This window comes from Passer montanus, unplaced genomic scaffold, assembly GCF_014805655.1.
Source record: "Passer montanus isolate IOZ18808 unplaced genomic scaffold, ASM1480565v1 scaffold224, whole genome shotgun sequence".
NCBI classification, from domain to species: domain Eukaryota; kingdom Metazoa; phylum Chordata; class Aves; order Passeriformes; family Passeridae; genus Passer; species Passer montanus.
The window spans coordinates 372,618-400,186 of NW_024366860.1; the positions used below are offsets into that span (position 1 = coordinate 372,618).

The 27,569-nt window shown below is 60.3% G+C and overlaps 2 protein-coding genes across 2 annotated transcripts in view; both read right to left on the bottom strand.

Moving 5' to 3' along the window:
- Nucleotides 1-2,592, bottom strand: part of SLC27A3 (solute carrier family 27 member 3) — a 6,959-nt gene extending 4,367 nt beyond the window's left edge. Inside the window, exons 1-7 of the mRNA XM_039710195.1 lie at nucleotides 2,272-2,592; nucleotides 2,039-2,197; nucleotides 1,222-1,346; nucleotides 957-1,151; nucleotides 789-879; nucleotides 400-598; nucleotides 4-172 (exon numbers count right to left, since the gene is read on the bottom strand). Of these exons, the coding sequence (XP_039566129.1) occupies nucleotides 4-172; nucleotides 400-598; nucleotides 789-879; nucleotides 957-1,151; nucleotides 1,222-1,346; nucleotides 2,039-2,197; nucleotides 2,272-2,314 (981 nt within the window). The 5' untranslated portion in view covers nucleotides 2,315-2,592. The remainder of the gene's footprint in view (nucleotides 1-3; nucleotides 173-399; nucleotides 599-788; nucleotides 880-956; nucleotides 1,152-1,221; nucleotides 1,347-2,038; nucleotides 2,198-2,271) is intronic.
- A 525-nt stretch (nucleotides 2,593-3,117) lies between these two features.
- INTS3 (integrator complex subunit 3) lies at nucleotides 3,118-26,486 on the bottom strand. Its single transcript, XM_039710196.1, has 26 exons — nucleotides 26,361-26,486; nucleotides 24,637-24,720; nucleotides 22,472-22,585; nucleotides 22,028-22,112; nucleotides 21,279-21,345; nucleotides 20,227-20,371; nucleotides 18,557-18,686; nucleotides 17,814-17,911; nucleotides 17,009-17,200; nucleotides 15,833-15,920; nucleotides 14,962-15,041; nucleotides 13,016-13,107; nucleotides 12,653-12,759; nucleotides 11,685-11,801; nucleotides 11,047-11,176; nucleotides 10,710-10,764; nucleotides 8,686-8,991; nucleotides 7,159-7,227; nucleotides 6,404-6,479; nucleotides 5,412-5,525; nucleotides 5,118-5,166; nucleotides 4,379-4,546; nucleotides 3,774-3,874; nucleotides 3,613-3,685; nucleotides 3,381-3,540; nucleotides 3,118-3,301 (listed from the first exon to the last, which is right to left on the bottom strand). Exons 3-26 carry the CDS (start codon nucleotides 22,547-22,549, stop codon nucleotides 3,224-3,226), a joined length of 2,658 nt encoding a protein of 885 aa, XP_039566130.1. The 5' UTR covers nucleotides 22,550-22,585; nucleotides 24,637-24,720; nucleotides 26,361-26,486; the 3' UTR covers nucleotides 3,118-3,223.
- Between the last annotated feature and the right edge of the window lie 1,083 nt (nucleotides 26,487-27,569).

Sequence of the window (27,569 nt, forward strand, 5' to 3'; positions counted from 1 at the left end):
TGCCCTGCGGGCGAGGGGACACTTGGGGACACCGCGGGCCGGGGGGGGCTCGGGGGGCGCGGGGCCGGCCGTACCTGGCACGGGGACGCCGTACACGGTGGCCTCCTGCAGGGACTCGTGGGCCAGCAGCGCCTCGGCCACCTCGGTGGTGGCCACGTTCTCGCCTTTCCACCTGGGAGGGGACAGGGGTGAGACCCCCGAAATGTTCAACTGGGAGACCCCCCCAGAACATTCCACAGGGCTGGGTCCCCCTGGCCGTGCAGGGAGGGGCTCTGGGGGTGTCCCCATCTCATGGGGGGCTCTGGGGGTGTCCCCATCCTGGGAATGGCTCTGGGGTGTCCCCATCTGCTCTGGGGGTGTCCCCTCCCGCGGGGGTGTCCCCTCCCGGGCCTGGCTCACCGGAAGGTGTCCCCGGTGCGGTCGCGGAAGCGCACGAACTGCTGCTCGTCCTGCTCCACCAGGTCCCCGGTGTTGAAGAAGGCGTCGCCCTCGGCGAAGACCCCGCGGAGCAGCTTCTGCTCCGACAGCTCCGGGCTGCCGGCGTAGCCCAGGAACGGCGTCCGCCGCGTCACCGGCGCGATCAGCAGCCCCGTCTCGCCTGCGGGGGCCCGCGCGGTGACCAGCCCGCCCCGCGGCACCCCCGAGGCCCCCGTGCCCACTCTGAGCCCCCTGTGCCTGCTCTGAGCACCCCGTGCCCGCTCTGAGCCCCCCGTACCCACTCCGAGCCCCCCGTGCCCGCTCTNCGAGCCCCCCGTGCCCGCTCTGAGCCCCCCATGCCCGCTCCTCACCCGCGCGGGCGCGGATGCAGCGCCCGGCCCGGTCGCGCTCTGGCGCCCCGGCCGCCACGTCGAAGCGAACGACCTCGAAGGGCGAGAAGAGCTGGGGACGGCGGCGGGGTCAGGGCGGCTCGGGCAGCGCTGGGGGCACGGCCCCCGCCCCGTGCCAGCCCCCCGAACCTTGTAGATGAAGCTGCAGCGGCCCACGGCGCCCGGCGTGCCCGTGTAGTTGAAGAGGGTGACGTTGCCCTCGCTCATGCCGTACGTCTCCACCACGCGCACGGGCCCGAAGCGCCGCTGGAAGCTGCGCCACACGTCCGGCCGCAGCCCGCTGCCCACCGCCAGCCGCAGCCCGTGCTGCCGCTCCCCGGGGCGCTGCGGGGGCACCGTCAGCCCTGGGTGCCCGCGGGACCCCTGCCCGGCCCTGCCCGGCCCCCCGACCCACCGGGGGCTGGTTCACCAGGTAGCGGCACAGCTCGCCGATGTACTGGAAGACGGTGACGCCCTCGGCGCGGCAATCGTCCCAGAAGTGGCTGGCTGAGAACTTCTCCTTCAGCACGCACGTGGCCCCTGGGGGATGGATATTGTATTTATATATTACATAAATATTATGTAATATAATATATATAAATATATAATCAATTATACATACAATATATATAAATATATAATCAATTATAATATATACAAATATATAATCAATTATATTTGTATATTATAAATATAATATTATTATATTATTGTACTTTCTTTCTCTGAATCAGGCCTTATAAGCTCTCAGATTAATATGGAATACACCCAAGGATGGCTCAGCTGCTGTTTTGGGTCCCCAAAATTAATAAATTTATCAGGATGGCTTCTGCTGCGCTGTTAGAAACAAAAAGTTTTAATAGAAAGCAAAACAACAAACAGAAAAACCCGAGCCGCGTGCACAGGTCTGCTCCTGGTAAAAACACCTCAAAAAGCACTTGAGCTCTTTTGTTCTCTCACAAAAGCACTTGAGCTCCTTTGTTTTCTTCTTTTTCTACCTGATGGCTCAGACAGGACTTTTTGGCTTCTCTCCCATCAGCTGCCCTCAAGTTTTAGGTGAAGTCCCTGAGGTCCCACGAGGTGGCTTTTCACCTCATCATTGAGAGAAACCTCTGGGCTTCCTTCATTTTTGGGGTGACAAAGCACGGTTTTGTCACTCTGTCATCGAGGGGGGCACACTCCTACAGGGGATCCACCCCAAAAAAACCCCAGAGGGGCCCGGCCCCGCTCACCGATGCCGAGGCAGCCGACGATGCCCAGCAGGGAGCCGGCCATGTGGTAGAGGGGCAGTGCCAGGTACACCACGTCGCTGCTGGAGGCTCCCACCAGCTCGTAGAAGCTCAGGCACATGATGGACTTGAGGTGGGACACGCGGGCGGCTTTGGGGAGGCCTGGAAGGGGAAAGCAGAGCTGAGCCCCCCTGCCCCGCTCCCCCAGAGCCCCCCGGCCGCGGTGCCGGCCCCACCGGTGGTGCCCGAGGTGAAGATGTAGAGGCAGGTGTCGTTCATGTCCTCGGGCTCCCAGACGTCCTCGGGCCGCAGCTCCTCGGAGGCCGCGTCCAGCAGCTCCTGCAGGGCCACCACGCCGGGGGGGTACGGCCCCGAGCCCAGCACCCACACGGCCACCCCGTCCTCCCGCAGGCTGGGCAGCAGCGGCTCCACCGAGCCGAACAGGTCTGGGGGCACGGCAGCGTGTGGGGCCCGCCGCGGTGCCACCGACCCAGCCCCGGTGTCACCACCCCAGCCCCGGTGTCACCACCCCCAGCCCCGGTGCCACCGCACAGTCCCAGCCCTCTCCGCCCCATTGTCCCCCCTCTGTCCCTGCCCTGTCCCCCCCATTGTCCCCTCCCTGTCCCCTGTCCCCCTCCGAGGCCTCCCCGCTGTCCCAGATTCTCCCCGGCCCGGGGGGGGTTGGCAGTGCCACCACCCGGGGACAGCCACGTGTCCCTGCCCGGCCACCCCGGGGGGGGACACGGCCCCCGCCCCCCCACGAGCCGGGGCCGTTCCGTACAAAACAGGAAATTTTTATTGCTGCTTTTTTAAAAACACTGCAAAACGCTGAGCGAGCCTGGGGGCAGGGCAGGACCCCCACCCAAATCCTGCTGGCCACGGGTGCTGCCCCCTCCCAGGACCCCGGGATGGGGGGGCCGGACCCCCCCCTTTATCCCCCTCCCCAAATCATCCTGGAGCAGCGACTCGGTTCCACCCTTTATTTACATTTCTAGAGGAAAATGGGGGTGGGGGTCTCCCCTTTCCCCCTTTCGGGTTTGCTGGCACAGGTTTGGGGGGTCCCAAGGGATCTTGGGGGGTCCCAGGGGGTCCTGGAGGAGTCCTGGGGGTCCCAGGGAGTCCTGGGGGTTCCCGAGGGTGTCCTGGGGGTCCCGGGGGGTCCCGAGGGGTCCCGGGGGGGTCCCAGCCTCAGTCACTGTCCGAGCCCACGGCGGAGGAGCCTTTCCTTTTCCTCTTGGCCGGTTTGGGTTTGGTGTCCTCCTCCTCCTGCAGCCACAGAGGGGGGGGTCAGGGCGATCCGGGGACCCCCTGGGGGCGGTCTCGGGATGGGGGGTGGGGGTCTCACCGAGGCGCTGCTGGAGCCAGACTCCTCCTCGTTGTTGGGGGGCTGCGCCGCGTTCTTGCGGCTGCGGGGGCTGGCCAGCGCCGTGGCTTTCCGGCGGCTCTTGGGGGGTTTGCTGGAGGAATCCTCGTATTCCTCGGCCAGGGAGAAGAGGTCGGAGAACCTGGAGGGGGGAAAAGGGGCTCAGGGGGGGTCTGGGGTCGTTAGGAAGGGAGGAAGAGGAGGGGGGGCTCACTTCATCTTGTGGGCCTCGTCGCAGCTGGCCTGGACGTGCTGCAGCGCCTGCAGGATCGGGGTCTGGCTGAAAACTGGGGGAGAGCAGGGGGACAAGGTGGGCAGGGGGTCAGGGCAGCCCCCCGAGCCCGCACCCGCAGCCCAGGGCCGGGGGGAACCCACAGTTGTGCTTGGTGTTGGTGAGGTTGAGGCGGAGGTTGTCCAGGTGCTCCAGGATCTGCTCCAGGGTCAGCTGGGCCAGCTTGCTGCTGGAGCTGCGGAGGCTGCGGGGAGGGACCCCAAAAACGGGGTGAGAACACAGCAGTGGGGTGGGAATGCAAATAATGGGGGTGGGAACACAGAAAATGGGGGTGGGAACACCAAAAATGGGGATGGGAACCAAGAAATGGGGATGGGAACACAGAAAATGGGAGTGGGAACACCAAAAATGGGGATGGGAACCAAGAAATGGGGATGGGAACACAGAAAATGGGAGTGGGAACACAGAAATGGGGATGGGAACACAGAAAATGGGAGTGGGAACACAGAAAATGGGAGTGGGAACACAGAAATGGGGATGAGGCCCCCAGGGATGGGATCCCAGACCTCTGGCATTTTTGGGGCAGGGGACAAGAACCACCCCAAATCCTCAGGGAGGGAAGGGAGTACAGAGGAGAAAAACCTCCCCAGTTCCTTAGGAAGGGAATTCAGTGGGAACGGGGTACAGGGGAGAGAAAAAAGCACCCCAAATCCCCAGGGAGGGAATTCCCAAGGCCAGAATTCCCAACCTCTGCCTCTTGCGGGGCAGGCTGTTGTTCTTGATCAGCAGGGCCTTGATGTGCTCGCCCAGCAGGTCGTCGTGCCGCAGCCCCCAGTGCCGCAGGATGCTGGTGGTGAACTGGTCCTCGGGGTGGCACGGCCGGCTCAGCACCATCTTCACCATCTCCTCGCTGGGCCTGGCACCGCGGGCACGGGCAGCGGGCACGGGGCACCGGGGGGACCCAGGAGACCCCACGGAGCACCAGGAGAACCCCCAGAGCCCCTCGGGACCCCACGGAGCACCAGGGGACACCCAGAGCCACAGGGACCCCCCAGGGGACCCCATGGACCAACAGGAGAACCCCCAGACCCCCCTGGAATCCCCCCAGAGCCCCAGGAGACCCCACGGACCACCAGGAGACCCCACAGAGCACCAGCAGACCAATCCCCCGGAGCCCCTGGAGACCCCCCAGACCCACAGGAGACCACCAGGAGAACCCCCAGACCCACAGGAGGCACCCCCAGATCCCCCTGGAATCCCCCCAGAGCCCCAGGAGACCACCAGGAGACCCCCTGGACCAACAGGAGACCCCCCTGGAGTCCCCCCCAGACCCCCCAGGAGCTCCCCCATCTGGGATTCTGGCAGTGCCCGGGTGTGGCAGTGCTCCCGTGGGGACACCCCAGAGCCCCCCAGATCCCCTGGGTGTCCCCAAGTCCCCTCGGTGTCCCCAGATCCCCTGGGGGTCCCCCCCAGTGCCCCCCACTCACTTTTCCCTGCGGAGCTGCAGCAGGAGGCAGGACAGGGCCTCGGGGTGCTCTGCCAGGGGAGGGAGGTGGCAATGTCCCTGGGTGTCCCCAGGGTGTCCCCAGGAATGTCCCTGGGAATGTCACCCCCCAAACCCCGGGAATGTCCCCCCGTGGCAACGTCCCCCCAGGAATGTCCCCAGGACTGTCCCCAGGGAGTCACCAGGGGATGTCCCCAGTGTCCCCAGGGGATGTCCCCACAGTGTCCCCGTGTCCCCACAGTGTCCCCATGTCCCCAGTGTCCCCGTGTCCCCTCACCCTTGTACTTGAGGTGCTGCAGGATGGGGATGATGGTCTCCAGGGGGATGCTGTGTGCCAGGAACAGCTGCCACGTGCAGTACTGCTCAAAGGTCTCCCAGTCCAGGCTCTGGACTGCGGGGACACGGACACGGACACAGGGACATGGGGACACGGGGGACACAGGGACAGGGACACAGGGGACACAGGGGACGCGGGGACAGGGACAGCAGGGACAGAGGGGACAGCAGGGATGGATAACAGGGAGAGCGGGGACAACAGGGATAACAAGGACAAGAGAGACAAGAGGGACAATGGGGACAAGAAGGACAACAGGGACAGCAGGGATAATGGGGACAACAGGGATGGCAGGGGCAGTGGGGACAGTGGGGACAACAGGGATGGAAAATGGGGACAATGGGGACAGTGGGGTTAACAGGGACAATGGGGATGGACAATGGGGACAATGGGGTTAACAGGGATCTGTGCCAGCCCCTTCCCCAGCTCTGGGCACCCCAAACCTGCCCGAGGTCCCCCCTCCCCCCCGGCACTGGGAATGGGGACAGAGCTAACGAGGCTCCCTAATTAACACTAATTATCCTAATTATCCCACGGCTCCCAAAGCTGGGTCAGGGATTTGCTCTGGGGACCCACAGAGAGGCTGTGGAGCGGGGGCAGCTTTTGGGATTTCCCATCCCTGCCTGGCACCCTGGGGGCACAGGGATAAACCCCACAATCCTGGGCAGTGACCCTTTAATGCCCGCAGGGAATTCAGCCCTGGGCAGGGATCTCCCTCTGGATTTGGGGCAGGATTTGGGGGCTGCCTGGGACCTGCTCAATCCCATTCCCATTCTCAGTCCCATCCCCATTCCCAGTCCCATTCCCACTCCTATTCCTGTTCCTACTCCCAATCCCATTCCCTCTCCCAATCCCAATCCCATCCTCACTCCCATTCCTATTCCCACCCCCAATCCCACTCCCACTCCCATCCCAATCCCGTTATTCCCACTCACTGAGGATGTTCAGCACGGAATCCTTGCGGAACATGACGAGGTTTCCCATCATCACGTGGCACACGAGCTCCTGGAGCTGGGGGGGACAGGGAATGGGTCAGGGGGGTTTGAGGAGCTTCCCCAAATGGGATCCAGCGGGAAAAGTGCCAGCTCCACCCCTGGGATCCTTGGGATGGGACAAGGAATGGGGTTAGGGGGCTCTGAGGAACCTTCCCAAATGGGATCCAGTGGGAAAAGTGCCAGCTCCATCCCTGGGGGGGACAGGGAATGGGACAGGGGGCTCTGAGGAGCTTCCCCAAATGGGATCCAGCGGGAAAAGTGCCAGCTCCACCCCTGGGATCCCCGGGGGAGCTCCCCATTCCCACTCTGCCTCTCCTCCTCCTCCTCCCGGCCCCTCTGCAGATCCCGCAGGATCTCTGCCCAGCCCCAGGCAGAGCCAGCGGGATCCCCGGGGGCTCATTAGGGTAATTAGCGCTGATTGCCCAGGAAATGGCTCTGCAGGAGATCCCCGGGAAGCTCGGGATCGACCTTTGGACACCGAGGAGGACATTTGGGGCTGGTTCCCTTGGATGGCTCATTTTGGGATGAAATCGGCCGGGAAGGGTCTGGAAGGGTCGGGAAGGGGCTGGGAAGGGTCGGGAAGGGTCGGGAAGGGTCTGGAAGGGTCTGGAAGGGGCTGGAAGGGTCGGGAAGGGTCGGGAAGGGGCTGGAAGGGTCCGGGAAGGGTCGGGAAGGGCCGGGAAGGGTCCCCCCACCTGGAAGGAGTCGATGACAGCCACGATCATGTTGAGCAGCTCCCCGCTCCGCAGGGTCTCATCGGGAAACTGGGAATGCAAAAAAGCCAGGCAGGGTCAGGGGGGGCCCGGGAGAGCCATCCCGAAATCCCAAAAACTCCAGGGATCCCCCCGGAAAAGCTCTAAGAGATTCAGAGAGAAACACCAGGAAGAGCCCTCCCAAAATCCCAAAAACTCCAGGGATCCCTTGGGAAAGGCTCCAAGAGATTCAGGGAGAGACACTGAGGAGAACCCTCCCGAAATCCCAAAATCCCAAAAATTCCAGGGATTCCCTGGGAAATGCTCCAAGAGACTCAGGGAGAGACACTGGGGAGAGCCCTCCCAAAATCCCAAAAATTCCAGGGATTCCCTGGGAAAACGTCGGGCAGGTTAAGGGAGGGACACCAAGGAGAGTCATCCCAAAATCTCCAGGGATTCCCTGGGTAAAGCTCTGGCAGATTCAGGGAGGGACACCAAGGAGAGCCCTCCCAAAATCCCAAAACCTCCAGGGACAGGCCGGGCAGACAGCGGGGGGCAGCCGTCAGCCGGGCTCTGCAATTCCCTGTTTTTCCCTCTGCTCCTGGCTCTGCTCCCTGCCCCGGGGCCCCGCAGGAAACACAAAATCAATCACAGCAGGAGCCGGAGGGAGGCGGCTCCGAGGGAGAGGGATGTGCCCCGGGATGGATCCTGGGATTTGGGATCGGTGTGGGAACAGTGGGACCCTGCCCTGGGATGGATCCTGGGATTTGGGATCAGCGTGGGAACAGTGGGATCCTGCCCCGGGATGGATCCTGGGATTTGGGATCGGTGTGGGAACAGCCTGACCCTGCCTTGGGATGGATCCTGGGATTTGGGATCGGTGTGGGAACAGTGGGACCCTGCCCTGGGATGGATCCTGGGATTTGGGATTGGTGTGGGGAACAGTGGGATCCTGCCCTGGGATGGATCCCGGGATTTGGGATTGGTGTGGGGAACAGTGGGACCCTGCCCTGGGATGGATCCTGGGATTTGGGATCAGCACAAGGACAGTGGGATCCTGCCCTGGGATTTGGGATCAGCACAGGGACAGCCTGACCCTGCCCCGGGATGGATCCCAAGGATGGGCAGGGATCCAGCTGCACATTCCACGGCTTCAGGTTTCTGAACTTTGGGAGAATTTTAGGAATTCTCTGAATTTAGAGAGAATCTCAGGGATTCTCTGCTGCAGCACAGCTGGGATGGAGCTTGGGGCACCCCTGGGATGGGATTTGGGGCACACCTGGAGCAGGACCTGGGGCACCCCTGGCATTCTGAGCACCCCTGGGACAGGATTTTGGGCACCCTGGGACAGGGATTTGGGCACCCTGGGACAGGATTTTGGGCACCCCTGGCATTCTGAGCACCCCTGGGACAGGAATTTGGGCACCCTGGGACAGGGTTTGGGGCACCCCTGGCACTCGGGGCACCCCTGTGACAGGAATTTGGGCACCCTGTGACAGGGATTTGGGCACCCTGGCACTTGGGGCACACCTCGGTGTAGATGGAGGGCGTGAGGAAGCAGAGCAGGCGCACGTCGTCCTCCTGGCACGCCTTCATGTCCATCATGAGGCACGTGTGCAGCTCCCCCAGCTGCGTGGCCTGCGCGAACGACTCGTAGAGCCCCATCCTGCCCAGCGCCGCCTTGCTGGGGACACACGCACCTGGCACCTGGCACTGCTGGCACCCGGCACCGCTGGCACACAGCTGGCACACAGCTGGCACACACCTGACACACAGCTGACACACCTGGCACACAGCTGGCACCACTGGGACACACCTGGTATCACTGACACACACCTGGCACACACCTGACACACAGCTGACACCGCTGGCACACAGCTGACACACCTGGCACACACCTGACACACAGCTGGCACACCTGGCACACAGCTGGCACCACTGGGACACACCTGGTATCACTGACACACACCTGGCACTACTGGCACACACTTGGTACACAGCTGGCACCTGGCACAGCTGGCACAGCTGGCACACGACACACAGCTGGCACACCTGGCACACAGCTGGCACCACTGGGACACACCTGGCACACACCTGGCACTGCTGGCACACACTTGGTACACAGCTGGCACACGGCTGGCACAGCTGGCACAGCTGGCACACGCCACTACTGGGGACAGGGAGAGGCACGGGCAGGGGAGGGGCCCAGGTGAGAGGGCGGGGCCAAAGTGAGGGTGGGGTCCAGGTGAGAAGGAGGTGAGAGGGAGGAGCCACAGGATTTTGGGCACCCGAGAAAGGGAGGAGTTACAGGAGAGAGGGAGGGGCCACAGGAGAGAGGGAGGGGCCACAGGAGGGAGGGAGGGGCCAGGAGAAAGGGAGGAGTTACAGGAGAGAGGGAGGGGCCACAGGAGAGAGGGAGGGGCCAGGAGAAAGGGAGGAGCTACAGGAGAGAGGGAGGAGCTACAGGAGAGAGGGAGGAGTCAGAGGAGGGTGGGGCCCAGATGAGGGGGAGGAGCCACAGGAGAGAGGGAGGAGCCAGAGTGGGAGGAGCCCGTTAGGGGGAGGAGTCCCAGAGGGCGGTGCCCAGGTGAGGGGGAGGAGCCACAGCAGGGCGGTGCCCAGGCTTGTGGGAGGAGCCCCAGGAGGGTGGGGCCAGGCCGGCTCAGGCACGGGGACACGGGGGGACACGGGGGGACACGGGAGGGGCTCAGGGATGGGGACACGGGAGGGGACACGGGGGGACACGGGGGGACATGGGGGGCTCAGAGAGTGACACGGGGGACACGGAGGGGACACGAGGGGGACACGGGAAGGGCTCAGGCATGGGGACACGGGAGGGACACAGAGCCTGCCTGGCACAGGGAGGGACACAGGAACAGATCCCAGGCTGCTCTGGACGCGTTTCCAGAGCCGGGGATCCCAAACCCAGCCAGGATGGACATGGGGCACGGGGGGCTCGGGGACAGGGACACGGGGAGCTCAGGGAGTGACATGGGGGGGACACGGGGGGACACAGAGCCTGCCTGGCACGGGGAGGGGCAAGGGAATGGATCCCAGGCTGCTCTGGACGCGTTTCCAGAGCCGGGGATCCCAAACCCAGCCAGGATGGATCCTGAATCCCGCCCACGATGGATCCCAAATCCTGCCCAGGACAGATCCCAGATCCACCACCCCCCACCCCAATGGATCCCAGATCCTGCCCAGGGCAGATCCCTGATCCCAGCCAGGACAGATCCCAGGTCTTGACCAGGACAGATCCCAGATCCCAGCCAGGACAGATCCCAGATCCCAGGACAGATCCCTGATCCCATCCAGGACAGATCCCAGATCCACCACCCCCCACCCCAATGGATCCCAGATCCTGCCCAGAGCAGATCCCAGGACAGATCCCAGATCCCAGCCAGGACAGATCCCAGGACATATCCCACAGATCCCAGGACAGATCCCTGATCCCATCCAGGACAGATCCCAGATCCCAGGACAGATCCCTGATCCCATCCAGGACAGATCCCAGATCCCAGGACAGATCCCAGGACAGATCCCGGCCCCGTTACCTCCAGGACCTGATCCACGATCTCCTGCATGACCTCGCACTGCGCCTCCGTGTCGCTGCACAGCACAGGGACAGGGATCCCGTTACTGGGGGCACTGGGAGCACTGGGAGGGCCGCTCGGGATGGGGTCGGGTCAGCCCGGGTGTGTGGATGAATTCCAGGATTAAAGCAGGATGTGAAGGGCACTCAGAGCCAGAATTCCCTGGGCTCTGCTCAGCCTCCCCTGGGCTCTCCTTCCCAAGCCCTTTCCCTGCAGGAGTTCCCTCTCCAGGGGGCTGGGGGAGCTCTGGGGAGACCCACGGGATTGGGATTGGGAATGGGATTGGGAATGGCCCCACCTGCCCTTCTGCAGCTGCAGCACTTTGTCCTTCAGGGACTCGTCCAGCTGCTCCAGGAAGGGGGTGATGTCCACGGGCTCCTCCACGATGGATTCCTTGATGGGGTGGAACCTGAACTCCCTCTTCTTCCCTGAAACCAGGCAGGCCCCGGGGCACTGAGGGATTTGCCTCCTGTCCTGGATCCTTCCCCCCTTGGAGGCTCCAGGGATTTGGGATAAAGGTGGGAATGTGGTCCCTGCTCAGTCCCCTTCCCAAACCTGACCCTCCAACATTCCCAAGGCGTCTCCAAGGAGGCACAATTTGGGATTGGGATTCTGGGGCTCCCAGGCCACATCCTCTGCCCCATCCCACTGCTGGGAAAACCCCCCTGGAACAGCAGGAATCCCACAGGGACCCGAGCAGCGAGGCTGGGAATGGCTCCAGAGGGGGAGCAGAGGGGATCTGGGGCTGGCAAAGTGCTCTGAGCTCCTGGGAACAGCCAGGAAAGGGAACAAACCCCGCCGGAGCTGGGATCAGCTCCTCCTGCAGGAGGAAATCCGGGATCCCCGGGCGGGATCGGCCCCAGGCCGAGGAGCTCAGGGAATTCTGCAGCCTGGCGGGGCCTGGCTGTCCCTGGGGAATCCCAGGAGCTTCCTCACCTTTGCTGCTCAGCTCCTCCTCATCGTCGCTGAAGGCGGCCTCGGCGTTGTCATAGCAACCGTCATCCTTCTCCAGGTGATTCTCCATCTCCATGGCAACCGGCTCCTCGATTTTCACTGGCACCACCAAGCACCCAGCCCGGTGAGGCCTCTGCCAGGGCCTCTCCCAAGAAACAGCCCCGGGACAGGGCTGCACGTGCTTTGGGAAGGGACCCCGTGGGGCATGGGGGGCACTGGAGCACCCACAGCTCCCTAAACCCCAAAAATCATCCCAAAAATCATCCCAAAAACGGGGCAGGCATGGACTGGGAATGGGAACATTGATGAAAAGGGGGGCACTGGAGCACCCACAGCTCCCTAAACCCCAAAAATCATCCCAAAAACGGGGCAGGGATGGACTGGGAATGGGAACATTGATGAAAGGTTTCATTCCCAGTAAAATCCCAACCCTGCTCTGCCTGGAGGCATCCCTGGAGGAATTCCACGGAAAACTCCCCCAGGGGGATCTGCCAGGAGCCCCTCCAGCCCTTACCTTCAATGGGGGGCAAGGGGGAGCTGCAGAATTCCCTAAATCCCAAAAACCATCCCAAAAACGGGGCACGGGATGGGAATGGGAACAGTAATGAAAGTTTCACTCCGTAAAATCCCAGCCCTGCTCTGCCTGGAGGCATCCATGGAAGAATTCCACGGAAAACTCCCCCAGGGGGATGTGCCAGGAGCCCCCCCAGCCCCTACCTTCGATGGGGGGCAAGGGGGAGCTGCAGAATTCTGGGAATCCCAAAAATCATCCCAAAAATCATCCCAAAAATGGGGCACGGGACGGGCTGGGAATGGGAACATTTATGAAAAAAGTTTCATTCCGTAAAATCCCAACCCTGCTCTGCCTGGAGCCTCGCCCGACCCATCCCTGGAGGAATTCCATGGAAAACTCCCTCAGGGGGATGTGCCAGGAGCCCCCCAGCCCCTACCTTCGATGGGGGGCGAGGGGGAGCTGCAGAATTCCGGGAATTTCTCCCTGAGCATGGCCCGGAGCTCCTTGTCCAGCTTGGGGTTGTCGAAGAGCGGGGCCAGGTGCCTGCGTGGGACAGGACAGGGATCAGGGATGGGGCCTCACCCCCTGGAATGCTGCGGTTGTCACCTGGGACCCCCTCCTGTGCCACCAGGAGCGGGAGAAGGGGCTGGAATTCCTGGGAAATCCCAATTCCCTGGGCAGGACAGCCCCCAGGATGATCCTGGCTGCTCCCAAGGTGTCGTGGAGAGCAGCGGGGGCTCAGAGCTGCAGGAGAGACCCAGGAAATTCAGGAAAAGTGGGAAAAACCCAGGGCTCTTACGCCAGGACTCGCTTCTCCACGATGTGGGTGAGGGAGTTGAAGACGCCCTGGCGGACGTGGGCTTCCAGAGGGGGGTAGAAATTGGGAATGATCTGGAAGAGATCGGGGTGGGGAGAGCGGGGTTAGGGCCCTGCAAACCCGAGGAAATCCCTGCCAGGGCAGGAAATTCCAGGCTCCAGGGCTGGGGGAGCAGAGCTCCGAGTGCCTGGCTCTGTCCAAGCCTTGCAGGGAGGGCTGGGATTCCTCCCTGGAGCTGGGACACCCCGGGAACCTTCCCCAGTTTGGACTGGGAGGGAGGGATGCAGCTCCAGCCCTTCCCAGGAACGCCCCCAGCCCCACAATTCCTGGAACCAGCAGCTCCTGGCATTGCTTTCCCAGCCTACGATGGAACTGGCTCTGTCCAAGCCTTGCAGGGAGGGCTGGGATTCCTCCCTGGAGCTGGGACACCCCGGGAACCTTCCCCCAGTTTGGACTGGGAGGGAGGGATGCAGCTCCAGCCCTTCCCAGGAACGCCCCCAGCCCCACAATTCCTGGAACCAGCAGCTCCTGGCATTGCTTTCCCAGCCTGGGATGGGACAGGGATCATTCTGGATCATCCCCTGACACTCTGATCCCCCCCAGGGACGGGGCTGGGCCGGGAATTCCACCAGGGAACAATCCAGAAGCTTTGTCCTTCCCAGGAACGCCCCCAGCCCCACAATTCCTGGAACCAGCAGCTCCTGGCATTGCTTTCCCAGCCTGGGATCATTCTGGATCGTCCCCTGACACTCTGAACCCCCCCATGGCCAGGAATTCCACCAGGGAACAATCCAGAAGCTTTGTCCTCCACCACAGGCAGGGTTTGCTGGCAGTGCTGCCTTCCCACCACTAATGGATGACACATGGATCCCAAACTCCAGGAATGCTCTGGATTCCTCCCACCAAGAGCCGGGGAGAATTTGGGAGCAAAGGGAAAATCCCTCCCTCCTGAGGGAGGTTCAGGGGGCTCCGGAACTGGGGGGGGATCCCAGGGGAGTTTTTCGGGGTGGGATTTGTGGAGTTCTCTCCCAGCTTCCCCTGGGAATGCCCTGCAGGGGGGGATGCTCACCCGGCACATGAAGTCCAGCAGCGTGGCCGTGATGGCCGGGTGGGGCTTCATGGAGTGGTGCATGACCAGGATGGCAGGCTCTGGGGGGGAAGGGGGTGAGCCCCCCAGAGCCCAGAGCTCTGCCCCTGGGGGGCTCCCGGGGGGCTCCCGGGGGGCTGGGACAGGCTGGATCCAAGGGATCCATGGGGGGATGCAGGGGCTGAGGGGCAGCGGGGTCCAGGGCTGCCCTGGGTCACAGTGATCCCATATCCCACCCCAGGATCCCAAACCAAGGTGGATCCCCATGGATCCCATCCCGGGAACTGCCAGGATTCCATCCCAAGAACATCCCATGGATTCCAAACCAAGGTGGATCCCCACAGATCCCACCCCAGGAACTGCCAGGATTCCATCCCAAGAACATCCCATGGATCCCAAACCAAAGCAGATCCCCATGGATCCCATCCCAGGAGCTGCCATGATCCCATCCCAGGAACATCCCACAGATCCCACGCCAGGAACAGCCCAGAATCCCAATCATTCTGGATCGTCCCCTGACACTCTGAACCCCCCCATGGCCAGGAATTCCACCAGGGAACAATCCAGAAGCTTTGTCCTCCACCACAGGCAGGGTTTGCTGGCAGTGCTGCCTTCCCACCACTAATGGATGACACATGGATCCCAAACTCCAGGAATGCTCTGGATTCCTCCCACCAAGAGCCGGGGAGAATTTGGGAGCAAAGGGAAAATCCCTCCCTCCTGAGGGAGGTTCAGGGGGCTCCGGAACTGGGGGGGGATCCCAGGGGAGTTTTTCGGGGTGGGATTTGTGGAGTTCTCTCCCAGCTTCCCCTGGGAATGCCCTGCAGGGGGGGATGCTCACCCGGCACATGAAGTCCAGCAGCGTGGCCGTGATGGCCGGGTGGGGCTTCATGGAGTGGTGCATGACCAGGATGGCAGGCTCTGGGGGGGAAGGGGGTGAGCCCCCCAGAGCCCAGAGCTCTGCCCCTGGGGGGCTCCCGGGGGGCTCCCGGGGGGCTGGGACAGGCTGGATCCAAGGGATCCATGGGGGGGATGCAGGGGCTGAGGGGCAGCGGGGTCCAGGGCTGCCCTGGGTCACAGTGATCCCATATCCCACCCCAGGATCCCAAACCAAGGTGGATCCCCATGGATCCCATCCCGGGAACTGCCAGGATTCCATCCCAGGAACAGCCCAGAATCCCAAACCAAAGCAGATCCCCATGGATCCCATCCCAGGAGCTGCCATGATCCCATCCCAGGAACATCCCACAGATCCCACGCCAGGAACAGCCCAGAATCCCAAACCAAGGTGGATCCCCATGGATCCATCCCAAGAACTGCCATGATCCCATCCCAGGAATATCCCATGGATCCCAAACCAAGGCAGATCCCCATGGATCCCATCCCAGGAACATCCCACAGATCCCACGCCAGGAACAGCCCAGAATCCCAAACCAAGGTGGATCCGCATGGATCCATCCCAAGAACTGCCAGGATCCCATCCCAGGAATTGCCATGATCCCATCCCAGGAATGTCCCATGGATCCCAAACCAAGGCAGATCCCCATGGATCCCACCCCAGGATCCCAAGGCAGATCCCAGCCCATGAATCCCATCCCAGGATCCCATCCCAAGGTGGATCCCAGCCCAGGATCGGCCCAGGATCCCATCCCAAGGCAGATCCCCACGGATCCCACCCCAGGATCCCCCCCAGGCCCCCCCAGCCCGCTCACCGATGTTCATGATGCTGTCCTTCTCGGGGTTGAAGAACAGCCAGTCGTAGAACAGCGCCAGCTTGGCGTTGGAGGCAGCGACGTTTGACTGCAGGAGACCCAAAAACCCCAAATTATTCCATGAGGACAACGCTGAGATCCCTCCAGATTCCTTGGGATCCCTCCAAGAACCTCCTGAGATCCCCCCATGGCCAAACTCAGTGCTGGGAAAGCTCCAAGAGCCACCCCAAATCCTCCAAAATCCTTCCTCTTCACATCCCTAAGGTGCTGCTCTCCCCGCTGTCGGGATCAGCTGCTCCCAGCTCATCCTGTGCCCAGTTTTTGGGATGTTCCCATTCCCAGCCCATCCTGTGCCCCGTTTTTGGGATGTTCCTGCTCCTGTTTTTGGGCTGTTCCCATTCCCGTGCCCCATTTTTGGGCTTTCCCCTCTCCCAGCCCACCCATGCCCATTTTTGTGCTCCCCCAGCCCATCCTGTGCCCGTTTCAGGCTCTCCTAACCCATCCCATGCCCATTTTTGGCTCCCCCAGCCCATCCTGTGCCCATTTCAGGCTCTCCTAACCCATCCCATGCCCATTTTTGGCTCCCCCAGCCCATTTTTGTGCTCCCCTAGCCCACCCCAGCCCATTTTTGTGCTCCCCCAGCCCATCCTGTGCCCGTTTCAGGCTCTCCTAACCCATCCCTGCCCATTTTGTGCTCTCCCAGCCCATCCTGTGCCCATTTCTGGCTCCCCCAGTCCACTCTGACCCATTTTTGGGTTCTCCCAACCCATTCCATGCCCATTTCAGGCTCCCCCAGCCCACCCTGTGCCCATTTTGGGCTCCGCCAGCCCATCCTGTGCCCATTTTTTGCTCCCCCAGCCCATTTTTGGCTCCCCCAGCTCATCCTGTGCCCATTTCTGGCTCCCCCAGTCCACTCTGACCCATTTTTGGGTTCTCCCAACCCATTCCATGCCCATTTCAGGCTCCCCCAGCCCACCTTTGCCCAATTTTGGCCTCCCCCAGCCCACCCTGTGCCCGTTTTTGTGCTCCTCCAGCCCATCCTGTGCCCATTTCAGGCTCTCCTAACCCATCCCATGCCCATTTTTGGCTCCCCCAGCCCATTTTTGGCTCCCCCAGCCCACCCTGTGCCCATTTTTGGCTCCCCCAGCCCACCCCGTGCCCCTCGGGGGCCCTGACCGTGCAGGTGGTGAGCAGCCAGCCGATGATGGCCCAGCGGGGCAGGATGTCCGAGCTCAGCACCTCGTTGGACGGGTGCACCACGCCGCAGATGTAGCGGATCAGGTCACAGCGCAGGGACTGGCTGTCGGGGGTGGACAGGTACTGCCTCTGGAACCAGTCCTGGTAGCGCTTCTGCTGCCCAAAGCGCACCTGGGGACAGGGACAGGATACTGCCTCTGGAACCAGTCCTGGTAGCGCTTCTGCTGCCCAAAGCGCACCTGGGGACAGGGACAGGACATGGGACACGGCTGGGGACATGGGACAGGGACATGGGACACGGCTGGGGACATGGGACAGACACGGGACAGGGACAGGACATGGGACACAGCTGGGGACTTGGGACACAGCTGGAAATGGGGCCACTGGACAGGGCTGGCAGTGGGAACACACAGGACCCTGAGCTAGGGGGGATTTGGGAGGGAATCCATGGGGAATTTGGGAGCCCGGGGGGATTTGGGAACCCAGGGAAATTGGGGAAGGAACCCAGATGGAATTTGGAAATCAGGGGGAATTTGGGAGGGAACCAAGGGGGGATTTGGGAAGGAACCCAGGGGGGATTTGGGAACCCAGGGGGAATTTGGGAGCCCGGGGGGATTTGGGAGCCCAGGGTGGGTTTGGGAGCCTGGGGGGATTTGGGAGGGAACCTAGGGGGATTTGGGAGGGAACCTAGGGGGATTTGGGAGCCCGGGGGGATTTGGGAGCCCGGGGGGATTTGGAGCCCAGGGGATTTGGAGCCCAGGGGATTTGGGAGCCCAGGGATTACCCGCGAGGTCATGAAGAGCAGCTTGGTCTCCATGTCGGGGGTCAGGCGGCACGCCAGGAACTTGCGGGAGGTCCTGGACTGCAGGAGCTGCAGCACACCTGGGCAGGGAATGGGAATTTGGGTGGAAAAGGGCCCAGACACACCCTGAGGAATTCCCTGAGCAGCAGCTGAGGGGTTTAGGATGGATTTAAGCGGGATCCAAAGGGGTGGGAACACTTCAAAGCCCCATTTCCCTGGAATTGCTGCGTCCAGAACCTGCTGGGAAGTGCCCAGAGAAGGGAACAATTTATGGGAATATCATTGATGCAAACAAAGCTGGTGAATCCATCACTCTTCCCATGGAATGAGGCTACTGGGAGGAATTAAATCCCAGGCAAGTGCCACTTGCTGCAGCTCCTGGAATTCCTGCTTTTTATGGAGCCCCTCCAGGCTCCGCTCAGTCACGTCAGAGCTCGGGCTCACCTTTTAAATCACTTAATTAAGGGAAGTCACTCTGATTATCCTGCAATTGCACACTGGTTTGGGCTGGAATCACCCAGAGATCACCCAGCCCACCACAGGGACAATTCCCACTGGATCAGGCTGTTCCAACCCAGCCTGGAACAACTCCAGGCAGGAGAAAGCAGGGAAGTGCAGAGCCCAGAGGGAGCAGCACCGTTTGGGGATCCCATGGGGTTTTCTGGGATGGGACAGGCCTCTGGAAACCCCTGGAAAAGGGGGCTGGGAGTGCTGCAGGCTGGTACCTGTGAACTGGGAGCTGAGCACCTGCGGGTTGTGCAGGATGTCCTTCCAGAGCTGCTCGAACTCCGGGATGCGCGCCACGTTCTGCAGCAGGCGCACCAGGTCCCGGCCGATCATGAAGCAGTCCATGAACTGGGAAAGGGGGAAAGCCCATTGAATTATCCATAAACTGCAGAAAAATCCCATGAAATAACCCATGAAACAGTCCATGAACTGGGAAAGGGGAAAATCCCATTGAATGAGCCATGAAACAGCCCATGAACTGGGAAAGGGGGAAAAATCCCATTAAATAACCCATGAAACAGTCCATGAACTGGGAAAGGGGAAAATCCCATTAAATGAGCCATGAACTGGGAAAAAAATCCCATTAAACCCCCATGAAACAACCCAAGAACTAGGAAAAGGGAGGGGGAAAATTCCATGAAACAATCCATAAACTGTAAAAAGGGGAAAAATCCCGCTGAGAGCAGGGGGATGGGGGCAGGGCAGGGAGGAACTCCTCCTCCTCCTCCTCCCCCTCCCGGGCACGTTCCGCTCCGTTCCCTGGCACAGGTTGGGATGGGGGCACGGGCAGGGAGGGCCGGAGCTGTTCTGGAATGTTCTCCCTCCCAGAGCAAACACTCAGCCCATAAATCTGCCACTTTCCCCCAGGGCTGCAGCCAGGCCCCACAGCCAGGCCGGCGGGGCCGGGAGCAGGGGAGGGTGGGGAGGGGGATTTGGGATGAATCCCAGCCCTGGGGTTTGGGATGAATCCCGGCTCTGGGGTGTGGGATGAATCCCAGCTCAGGGATTTGGGAGAAATCCCAGGCCTGGAGTGCCCCATCCCAAACTGCCCCTCCAGGGGAGCAGCCAGGCCCCACAGCCGGGCCCGGCGGGGCCGGGAGCAGGGGAGGGTGGGGAGAGGGATTTGGGATGAATCCTGGCTCTGGGGTGTGGGATGAATCCCAGCTCTGGGGATTGGGATGAATCCCAGCCCTGGGGTGTGGGATGAATCCCAGCCCTGGGGTTTGGGATGAATCCCGGCTCTGGGGTGTGGGATGAATCCCAGCTCAGGGATTTGGGAGAAATCCCAGGCCTGGAGTGCCCCATCCCAAACTGCCCCTCCAGGGGAACAGGATCCCATCCCAACCCGTTTGGGATGAATCCCGGCTCTGGGGTGTGGGATGAATCCTGGCTCTGGGGTGTGGGATGAATCCCAGCTCTGGGGTGTGGGATGAATCCCAGCTCTGGGGTCTGGGAGAAATCCCAGCCCTGGGGTGTGGGATGAATCCCAGCTCTGGGAGAAATCCCAGCTCAGGGATTTGGGAGAAATCCCAGGCCTGGAGTGCCCCATCCCAAACTGCCCCTCCAGGGGAACAGGATCCCATCCCAACCCACTGCCCTGCTCCTGGAGCAGGGAGATGCAGGATCCCAATCCCAATCCCACCCCAGCACTCACCCTCTCCCTGAGCAGGGACACGCAGAACTCCAATCCCACCCCAATTCCACCCCAATCCCAATCCCAATCCCACCCCAGCACTCACCCTCTCCCTGAGCAGGGACACGCAGAACTCCAATCCCACCCCAATTCCACCCCAATCCCAATCCCAATCCCACCCCAGCACTCACCCTCTCCCTGAGCAGGGACACGCAGAACTCCAATCCCAATCCCAATCCCAATCCCAGCACTCACCCTCTCCCTGAGCAGGGACACGCAGAACTCCACCTCCTTCTGGCGCAGCGCCTGCAGCGCGGCCGTGCCGTGGTGGTCCACGATGAGGCGCAGGTAGGTGTACACAGCCATGGCCACCAGCAGGCTGCTCTTCAGCACCCACTCCCTGCAAGCCCAAATGCCCCAAATCCGCCCCAAATCAGCACTGCCCCGGGGAGGGGAGCCCGGGGAGTGCTGTGGGGTCAGGGACGGGGCAGAGGGAAAGGGGGGCTGGAACCGGCACCCAGGGCAGCAGCAAAGGTGATTGAATAATTAATTAATTAATTAATTAATGTGTTAACTGGGGAATGTGTCAATTAATAAAGACATTAAATGATATCTTTGTGGGATTGAGGGGTGGGAACACCGGGAACGGGGCAGAGGGAACGGGGCAGAGGGAAAGGGGGACTGGAACCGGCACCCAGGGCAGCAGCAAAGGTGTCAATTAATAACTGCATTAATTAACATCTATTAATAAACATGTACTAATAAATAAAAGCATGTATTAAAAAATAAATGTAATAAAATAAAAATAAATAAAGATAATAAACAATTAAAATTCTAAATGATACAGATATTGATTGATGAACACACTGGTGATGGACACGGAATGGACAACCACAGGAAAATGCAGCTCAGGCGGCTCCTGCTGGCTCTGGATGCCAGCAACAGCAACCCCAGGACAAATCCAGCTGGGTAAAGGCTGGGGCAATCCCGGATTTTAGGGAATTCCCTGCTTCATTCCCTGCTAGGCAATTCCCAGCCAGGAATTCCGTGGATCCAGGACAGACGAGCTTCCCAGATGGCCCAGCCTGGAGCAGGAGCTGCCCCAGCACAGGAAACTTTTGGGGCAATCAACTGCAGGCCACTGCTCCCAGAGGAAAAGCTCCCCCAGCGCTCAGGAAGGAAACATTCCCGGGATGCTGGGCCCCAGCCACGCCTGCTCCTCAGCCCTGGGAGCTCAAAGTGCTGGGAATTCCTGCATTGGGAACGTGGGAAGGGCAGGAACGGGGCTGGGGGGGTCCCGGGGGTACCTTTGCTCTGTCAGGATCTCCAGAACGTTCTCGGCCAGCCAGATGTTCTTGGCAGTCACGTCCCCACCTGGAAGAGCCCCAGGAGAAACAAAACAGCTGGATGTGGCACGGGGGCTTGGATGGAGCAGAGGGGTTTGGATGGAGCAGAGGGAATTGGATTTGTATGGAGCAATGGGATTTGGATGGAGCACTGGGATTTGGATTTGGATGGAGCAGAGGGAATTGCAGCTGGATGGAGCACTGGGATTTGGATTTGGATGGAGCAGAGGGAATTGCAGCTGGATGGAGCAGTGGGATTTGGAGCCAGCCAGATGTTCTTGGCAGTCACGTCCCCACCTGGAAGAGCCCCAGGAGAAACAAAACAGCTGGATGTGGCACGGGGGCTTGGATGGAGCAGAGGGAATTGCAGCTGGATGGAGCAGTGGGATTTGGATGGAACACTGGGATTTGGATTTGGATGGAACACTGGGATGATGGTGGAGCACTGGGATTTGGATTTGGATGGAGCAGAGGGAATTGCAGCTGGATGGAGCAGTGGGATTTGGAGAGAGCAGAGGGATTTGGATGGAGCACTGGGATTTGGATGGAACACTGGGATTTGGATTTGGATGGATTTGCAGCTGGATGGAGCAGTGGGATTTGGCCACTGCCTGCTCCCATCCCAGGGAGGCTCCCCACAGAATCAGATCCTGAGCATTCCCAGCTCAGACCCCAAACATTCCCAGCCATTCCCAGCATTCCCAGCTCACCTGCAATCTGCTTCATGAAGGTCATGCAGACCCCATCAGCTCCCAGCACGCCGCTCTTCACCAGCTCCCGCAGCAGCCACACGAGCTGCACATGGAAATTTGGGATTAGAGACCCCCACACCAACTGCACATGGAAATTTGGGATTAGAGACCCCCACACCAACTGCACAGGGAGATTTGGGATGACCAAAAATGACCCCCATGACCCCATCCCTCCCTGCTCCCCTCTGCTCATCCCCTGCCGGGGTGACAGGAAATTCCAGGTGGGACGGGAAATTCTGGGTAGGACACAAGATTCCAGGTGGGTCAGGAGATTCCAGGTAGGACACGAGATTCCAGGTGGGACAGGAGATCCCAGGTGGGGCAGGAAAATTCTGGCTAGGACACAAGACCCCAGGTGGGACAGGAGATTTTGGGTGGGACAGGAGATCCCAGGAGCCCCACCTGGGTCCTGCAGGTGTCCTGCAGCTTCAGGTACTTCTCCATGAGGATGTGGTTGATCTTGTTGAGCACGATGTTCATCCCGTCCCGGCTCACCAGCGCCAGGTCCCGGTAGCACTGGGGGGGAAAATGGGAAAAATGGGAAAAGCAGAGTGGGAACCACATCCCTGAGCTGCAAGGGATGGAAACCCCACGGATTTGGGGGAAACCAGCCCGGGAGGAAGGGCCCTGCGGGATTTCTCCTGGCTGGGAAAGCTCCAGAAAATCCCAACCCCATTCCCTGGCAGCCCCTCCCCTCAGATCCACAGGGAAACCCCGGAAAAAATGGGAATGAGCCCCCCCAGGGCTGTGAAAATGCCACCAGGAGAGGGAAAATTCCCGGAATTCCTCCGTTCCTGCCAGGCTGACACAGCCCAGCCGGGGCCTGGCTGGTTAATTAACGCTGCAGTGATTAATGGAGGCTTCAAACGAGGGGCCAGGGGGGCAGGGACAGCCTGCCACTAATTAATTACAGCGGGAGGAAGAGGAGGAGGAGGAGCAGAGGGCAGCTGGAGCCAGCTGGGGACACTGAGGGGGGGTGGGCAGCTCTGGGGGTCCCTGGGGCAGATTTTGGGGTCCTGGAAGGGTCCCTGGGGCAGATTTTGGGGTCCTGAAAGAGTTTGGGGCAGCTTTGGGGGTCACTGGGGCAGATTTGGCGTTCTGGAGGGGTCTCTGGGGCAGATTTTGGGGTCCTGAAAGAGTCTGGGGGTCCCTGGGCAGATTTTGGGGCAGATTTTAGGGTCCTGGAAGGGTCCCTAGGGCAGATTTTGGGGTTCCTGGGGCAGATTCTGAGGTCCTGGAGGGGTTCCTGGGGCAGATTTGGGGCCTCTGGGGCAGATTTTGGGGTCCTGAAAGAGTTTGGGGCAGCTTAGGGGGTCCCTGGGGCAGATTTTGGGGTCCTGGAAGGGTCCCTGGGGCAGATTTTGGGGTCCTGGAAGGGTCCCCGGGCAGGTTTAGGGGCAGATTTTGGGGTCCCCAGGCAGGTTTTGGGGCAGATTTTGGGAATTTGGCCTTTCCTGGCCCAGCAGACCCTGCTGGGCAGGAAGGGGTTAAGCCCACCCCAAATCCCAGCAGGAATCAGGAATCCCTGCCCGGCTCCAGCCAGATCCAATTAGCGCAATGATTGCAATTAACGAGCTCTGGGAGCAGCCACAGCAGGACCCTGGCCAGGGAACCTCCCTGCTCCAGGGGAACATCCCAGGGAAAATTCCAGGGGAATTACGTGCCAGGATCCCCAAAAGTGGGATGGGATCCTGCCAGGCTTTGCTTCCAGGATTGGAATCCCAGAAATTTGGGATCCCCAGGAACTGAGGATCCCAGGGATTGGGGACTCCAGGAATTGGGAATTCCCAGGAACTGGAGATTCCAGGATTGGAATCCCAGAAATTTGGGATCCCCAGGATTTGGGGATTCCAGCATTGGAATCCCAGAATTGGAATCCCAGAAATTTGGGATCCCCAGAAAATGGGGATTCCAGGAATTTGGGATCCCCAGGAATTGGAATCCCAGAAATTGGGAATCCCAGGATTGGAATCCCAGAAATTTGGGATCCCCAGGATTTGGGGATTCCAGCATTGGAATCCCAGGATTGGAATCCCGGGGATTGGGGATCCCAGAAATTTGGGATCCTCAGGGATTGGGGATCCCAGGTGTGGGAGCAGCTCCTGGAGGGGAAATTCCATGGAAAAGCAGGAAAAGCTTTCCCTGCCTCAGGAAAGGGATCCTGGAGGGATCCAGCCCCTCCAGGGAAAGATTTGGGAATGCTCAGGGGGGCCAACAGTCCAAGGAAAAATCAGATTCCCAGGAAAAATTCCACGAGGTGACTCTGGACGTGCTCCAGGGGTGGGAATTCGCTGGGAATCCGTTTTCCCCGGGAGCTGGGCAGGCTCCTGCCCCAGGCCAGCAACTCCAGGGAATCCATGCAGGAAAATCCCACCCAGGCGAGGGAAAAAACGGGAAAAACCCTTGGGAAAAACCTGATCTGCCTGGCAGGGCCAAACCCCAGGGATTGCTGGGATGGGAGCGAGGCTGAGCGCTCGTTCCGGAACGTTCCACGGGTCAGGGCTCCCCAATCAGGGAATAATTCCCAAAATTCCCCAAATTCCCTCCCTTTTGCCAGGTCTCCTCACCTTCTGTGCCTGGGCCGGCTCAGTGAGGACCAGGGTGAAGAGCCCCAGGCAGATCTCCTCGTGCTGGGGGGTCCCTTTGCAGATCTGGGGGGCAATTCCCAAAATCCAGGTGAATTCCAGCCGGGATTGGAGGGGGGAAGGAAAAAAACCCCAAATCCCGGGAATCTGGGACATCCCAGGGCTGGTTTAGGTGCAGAAAATCCCCCAGGAGCCATCCAGGGGCTTTGCTGGCCCTGATGTGGGAATTTTATGGAATTTTATGGGAATTTCAGAGCCCTGCTCCCCTGTTTTTAATTGGGAATAAGGAATAAAGCGGGGATGGAGAAATTGGAATTTCCTGGGAAATTCCATGAACTGGAATTTGGCCCTGCCACTCCCGAGGGGGGGAGCTCCAGCTCCACTCCCAGTTCCCAAATCCCCATTCCCAAATCCCCATTCCCAATCCCCAAATCCCAATCCCCGCTCCCAGCTCCTCAGAGCCCATCCAGGACCCACAAATCCCAGGATTTCCAGTTTCCAGGAGGGAATTGCCATTTCCAGGAAGAAATTCCCATTTCCCAGCAGGGAATTCCCAGTTCTCCAGAGTGAATTCCCATTTTTCCACAGGAATTCCCATTTCCCATTGGCAATCCCCTGTTTCCCATTGGGAATTCCCAGTTTTCCACAGGAATCCCCATTTCCCAGCAGGAATCCCCAGTTTTCCAGAGTGAATTCCCATTTTTAGCAGTGAATTCCCAGTTTCCTGTGGGTAATTCCCATTTTCCCATGGATAATTCCCATTTTCCATGTGTAATTCCCATTTTCCATGTGTAATTCCCATTTTCCCATGTGTAACTCCCATTTTCCCATGGATAATTCCCATTTCCCAAATCCCAATTCCCAAATCCCCATTCCCAATCCCCATTCCCAATCCCCAAATCCCAATCCCCGCTCCCAGCTCCTCAGAGCCCATCCAGGACCCACAAATCCCAGGATTTCCAGTTTCCAGGAGGGAATTGCCATTTCCAGGAAGAAATTCCCATTTCCCAGCAGGGAATTCCCAGTTCTCCAGAGTGAATTCCCATTTTTCCACAGGAATTCCCATTTCCCATTGGCAATCCCCTGTTTCCCAGCAGGAATTCCCAGTTTTCCAGAGTAAATCCCCATTTTTAGCAGTGAATTCCCATTTCCCATTGGGAATCCCCAGTTTTCCAGAGTGAATTCCCATTTTTAGCAGTGAATTCCCAGTTTCCTGTGGGTAATTCCCATTTTCCCATGGATAATTCCCATTTTCCATGTGTAATTCCCATTTTCCCATGTGTAACTCCCATTTTCCCATGGATAATTCCCATTTTCCCATGGATAATTCCCATTTTCCCGTGGGTAATTCCCAGTTTCCCATGGATAATTCCCAGTTTCCCATGGATAATTCCCATTTTCCCATGGATAATTCCCATTTTCCCATGGATAATTCCCATTTTTCCATGGATAATTCCCATTTTCCCATGGCTAATTCCCATTTTCCCATGTGTAATTCCCATTTTCCCATGGATAATTCCCATTTTCCCATGGATAATTCCCATTTCCCGTGTGTAATTCCCATTTTCCCATGGATAATTCCCATTTTCCCATGGATAATTCCCATTTCCCGTGTGTAATTCCCATTTTCCCATGGATAATTCCCATTTTCCCGTGTGTAATTCCCATTTTCCATGTGTAACTCCCATTTCCCAGCCCGCACTCACGTGGGCGTTGAGCGCGTCGTTGGCCTCGCGCTCCGAGAGCCCGCTGGTCAGCGAGGAGACCACGGCAACGCAGCGCTCCAGCCTCTGGGAATGGGGGAGGGGAAAACGGGGGGAAAGTGAGAAAAACGGGGGAGAATGGGGAAAAACGGGGAAAAAATGGGGAAAAACGGGGGGGCCGCTCGGTGCGGGCCCGGGGAGGCGGCGGCGGCCGGAAGTTACCGGAGAGCGACCGAGGCGCCCGGCCGGAAGCGGAAGCGCCGCGCGGGGGGAAAGTCCCGCCCCTCCCTCTGCTGTCGACCAATGGGAGTGGTGGGGCGGCTATGAGTGACAGGTGGATGGGCGGGGGCTGGTGGGCGGGGCGTAAGGGGAGGGCCGGCCAATGAGGAGGAGGGGGCGGGGTCTGTGCGCGGGGAGGCTCCGCCCACCCGCGGGTGGCGGGGAAGCGCGGGAAAACGACGGGAACGTTCGAGAACGTTCGGGAGCCCGGAACACAGCGGGAACACCCCCGGGAACGTTCGGGAACCCCCGGGAACCCGGAACACAGCGGGAACACCCCCGGGAACGTTCGAGAACGTTCGGGAACCCCCAGGAACCCCAAAGTCCCGGGAACATTCTAGAATCCCGAACCCACCGGGAACCCCCGGGAACCCGGAACACACCGGGAACACCCCCGGGAACGTTCCAGAACATTCGAGAACCCCCGGGAACCCCAAACTCCCGGGAACATTCTAGAATCCCGAACCCACCGGGAACCCCCGGGAAAACAACCGGGAACCCCTGGGAACATTCCAGAACCCCCCGGGAACCTTCCAGGACCCCGAACACACCGGGAACCCCCGGGAACCTTCGGGAACCCTGGGAACCCCGAATTCCCCGGGAACCCACAGGAAAACAACCGGGAACCCCCCAGAAAACCCCTGGGAACATTCGGGAACCCCCCTGGAACCCCGAACCCACCGGGTACCCCCCGAAAACCCTACCGGGAAAGCAACCGGGAACCCCGCGCTCCCGGGAACATTCTAGAACCTCGAACCCCCCGGGAACCCCCGGGAAAACAACCGGGAACCTTCCAGAACCCCGGGAACCCCCAGGACCCCTCGAGAACCTTCAAGAACCCAGAACCCCCCGGGAACCCCCCAGGAACCTTCGAGAACCCCCGGGAACCCCCCAGGAAACCTCCCGGTACCCCCAACCCCCCCGGGGAACCCC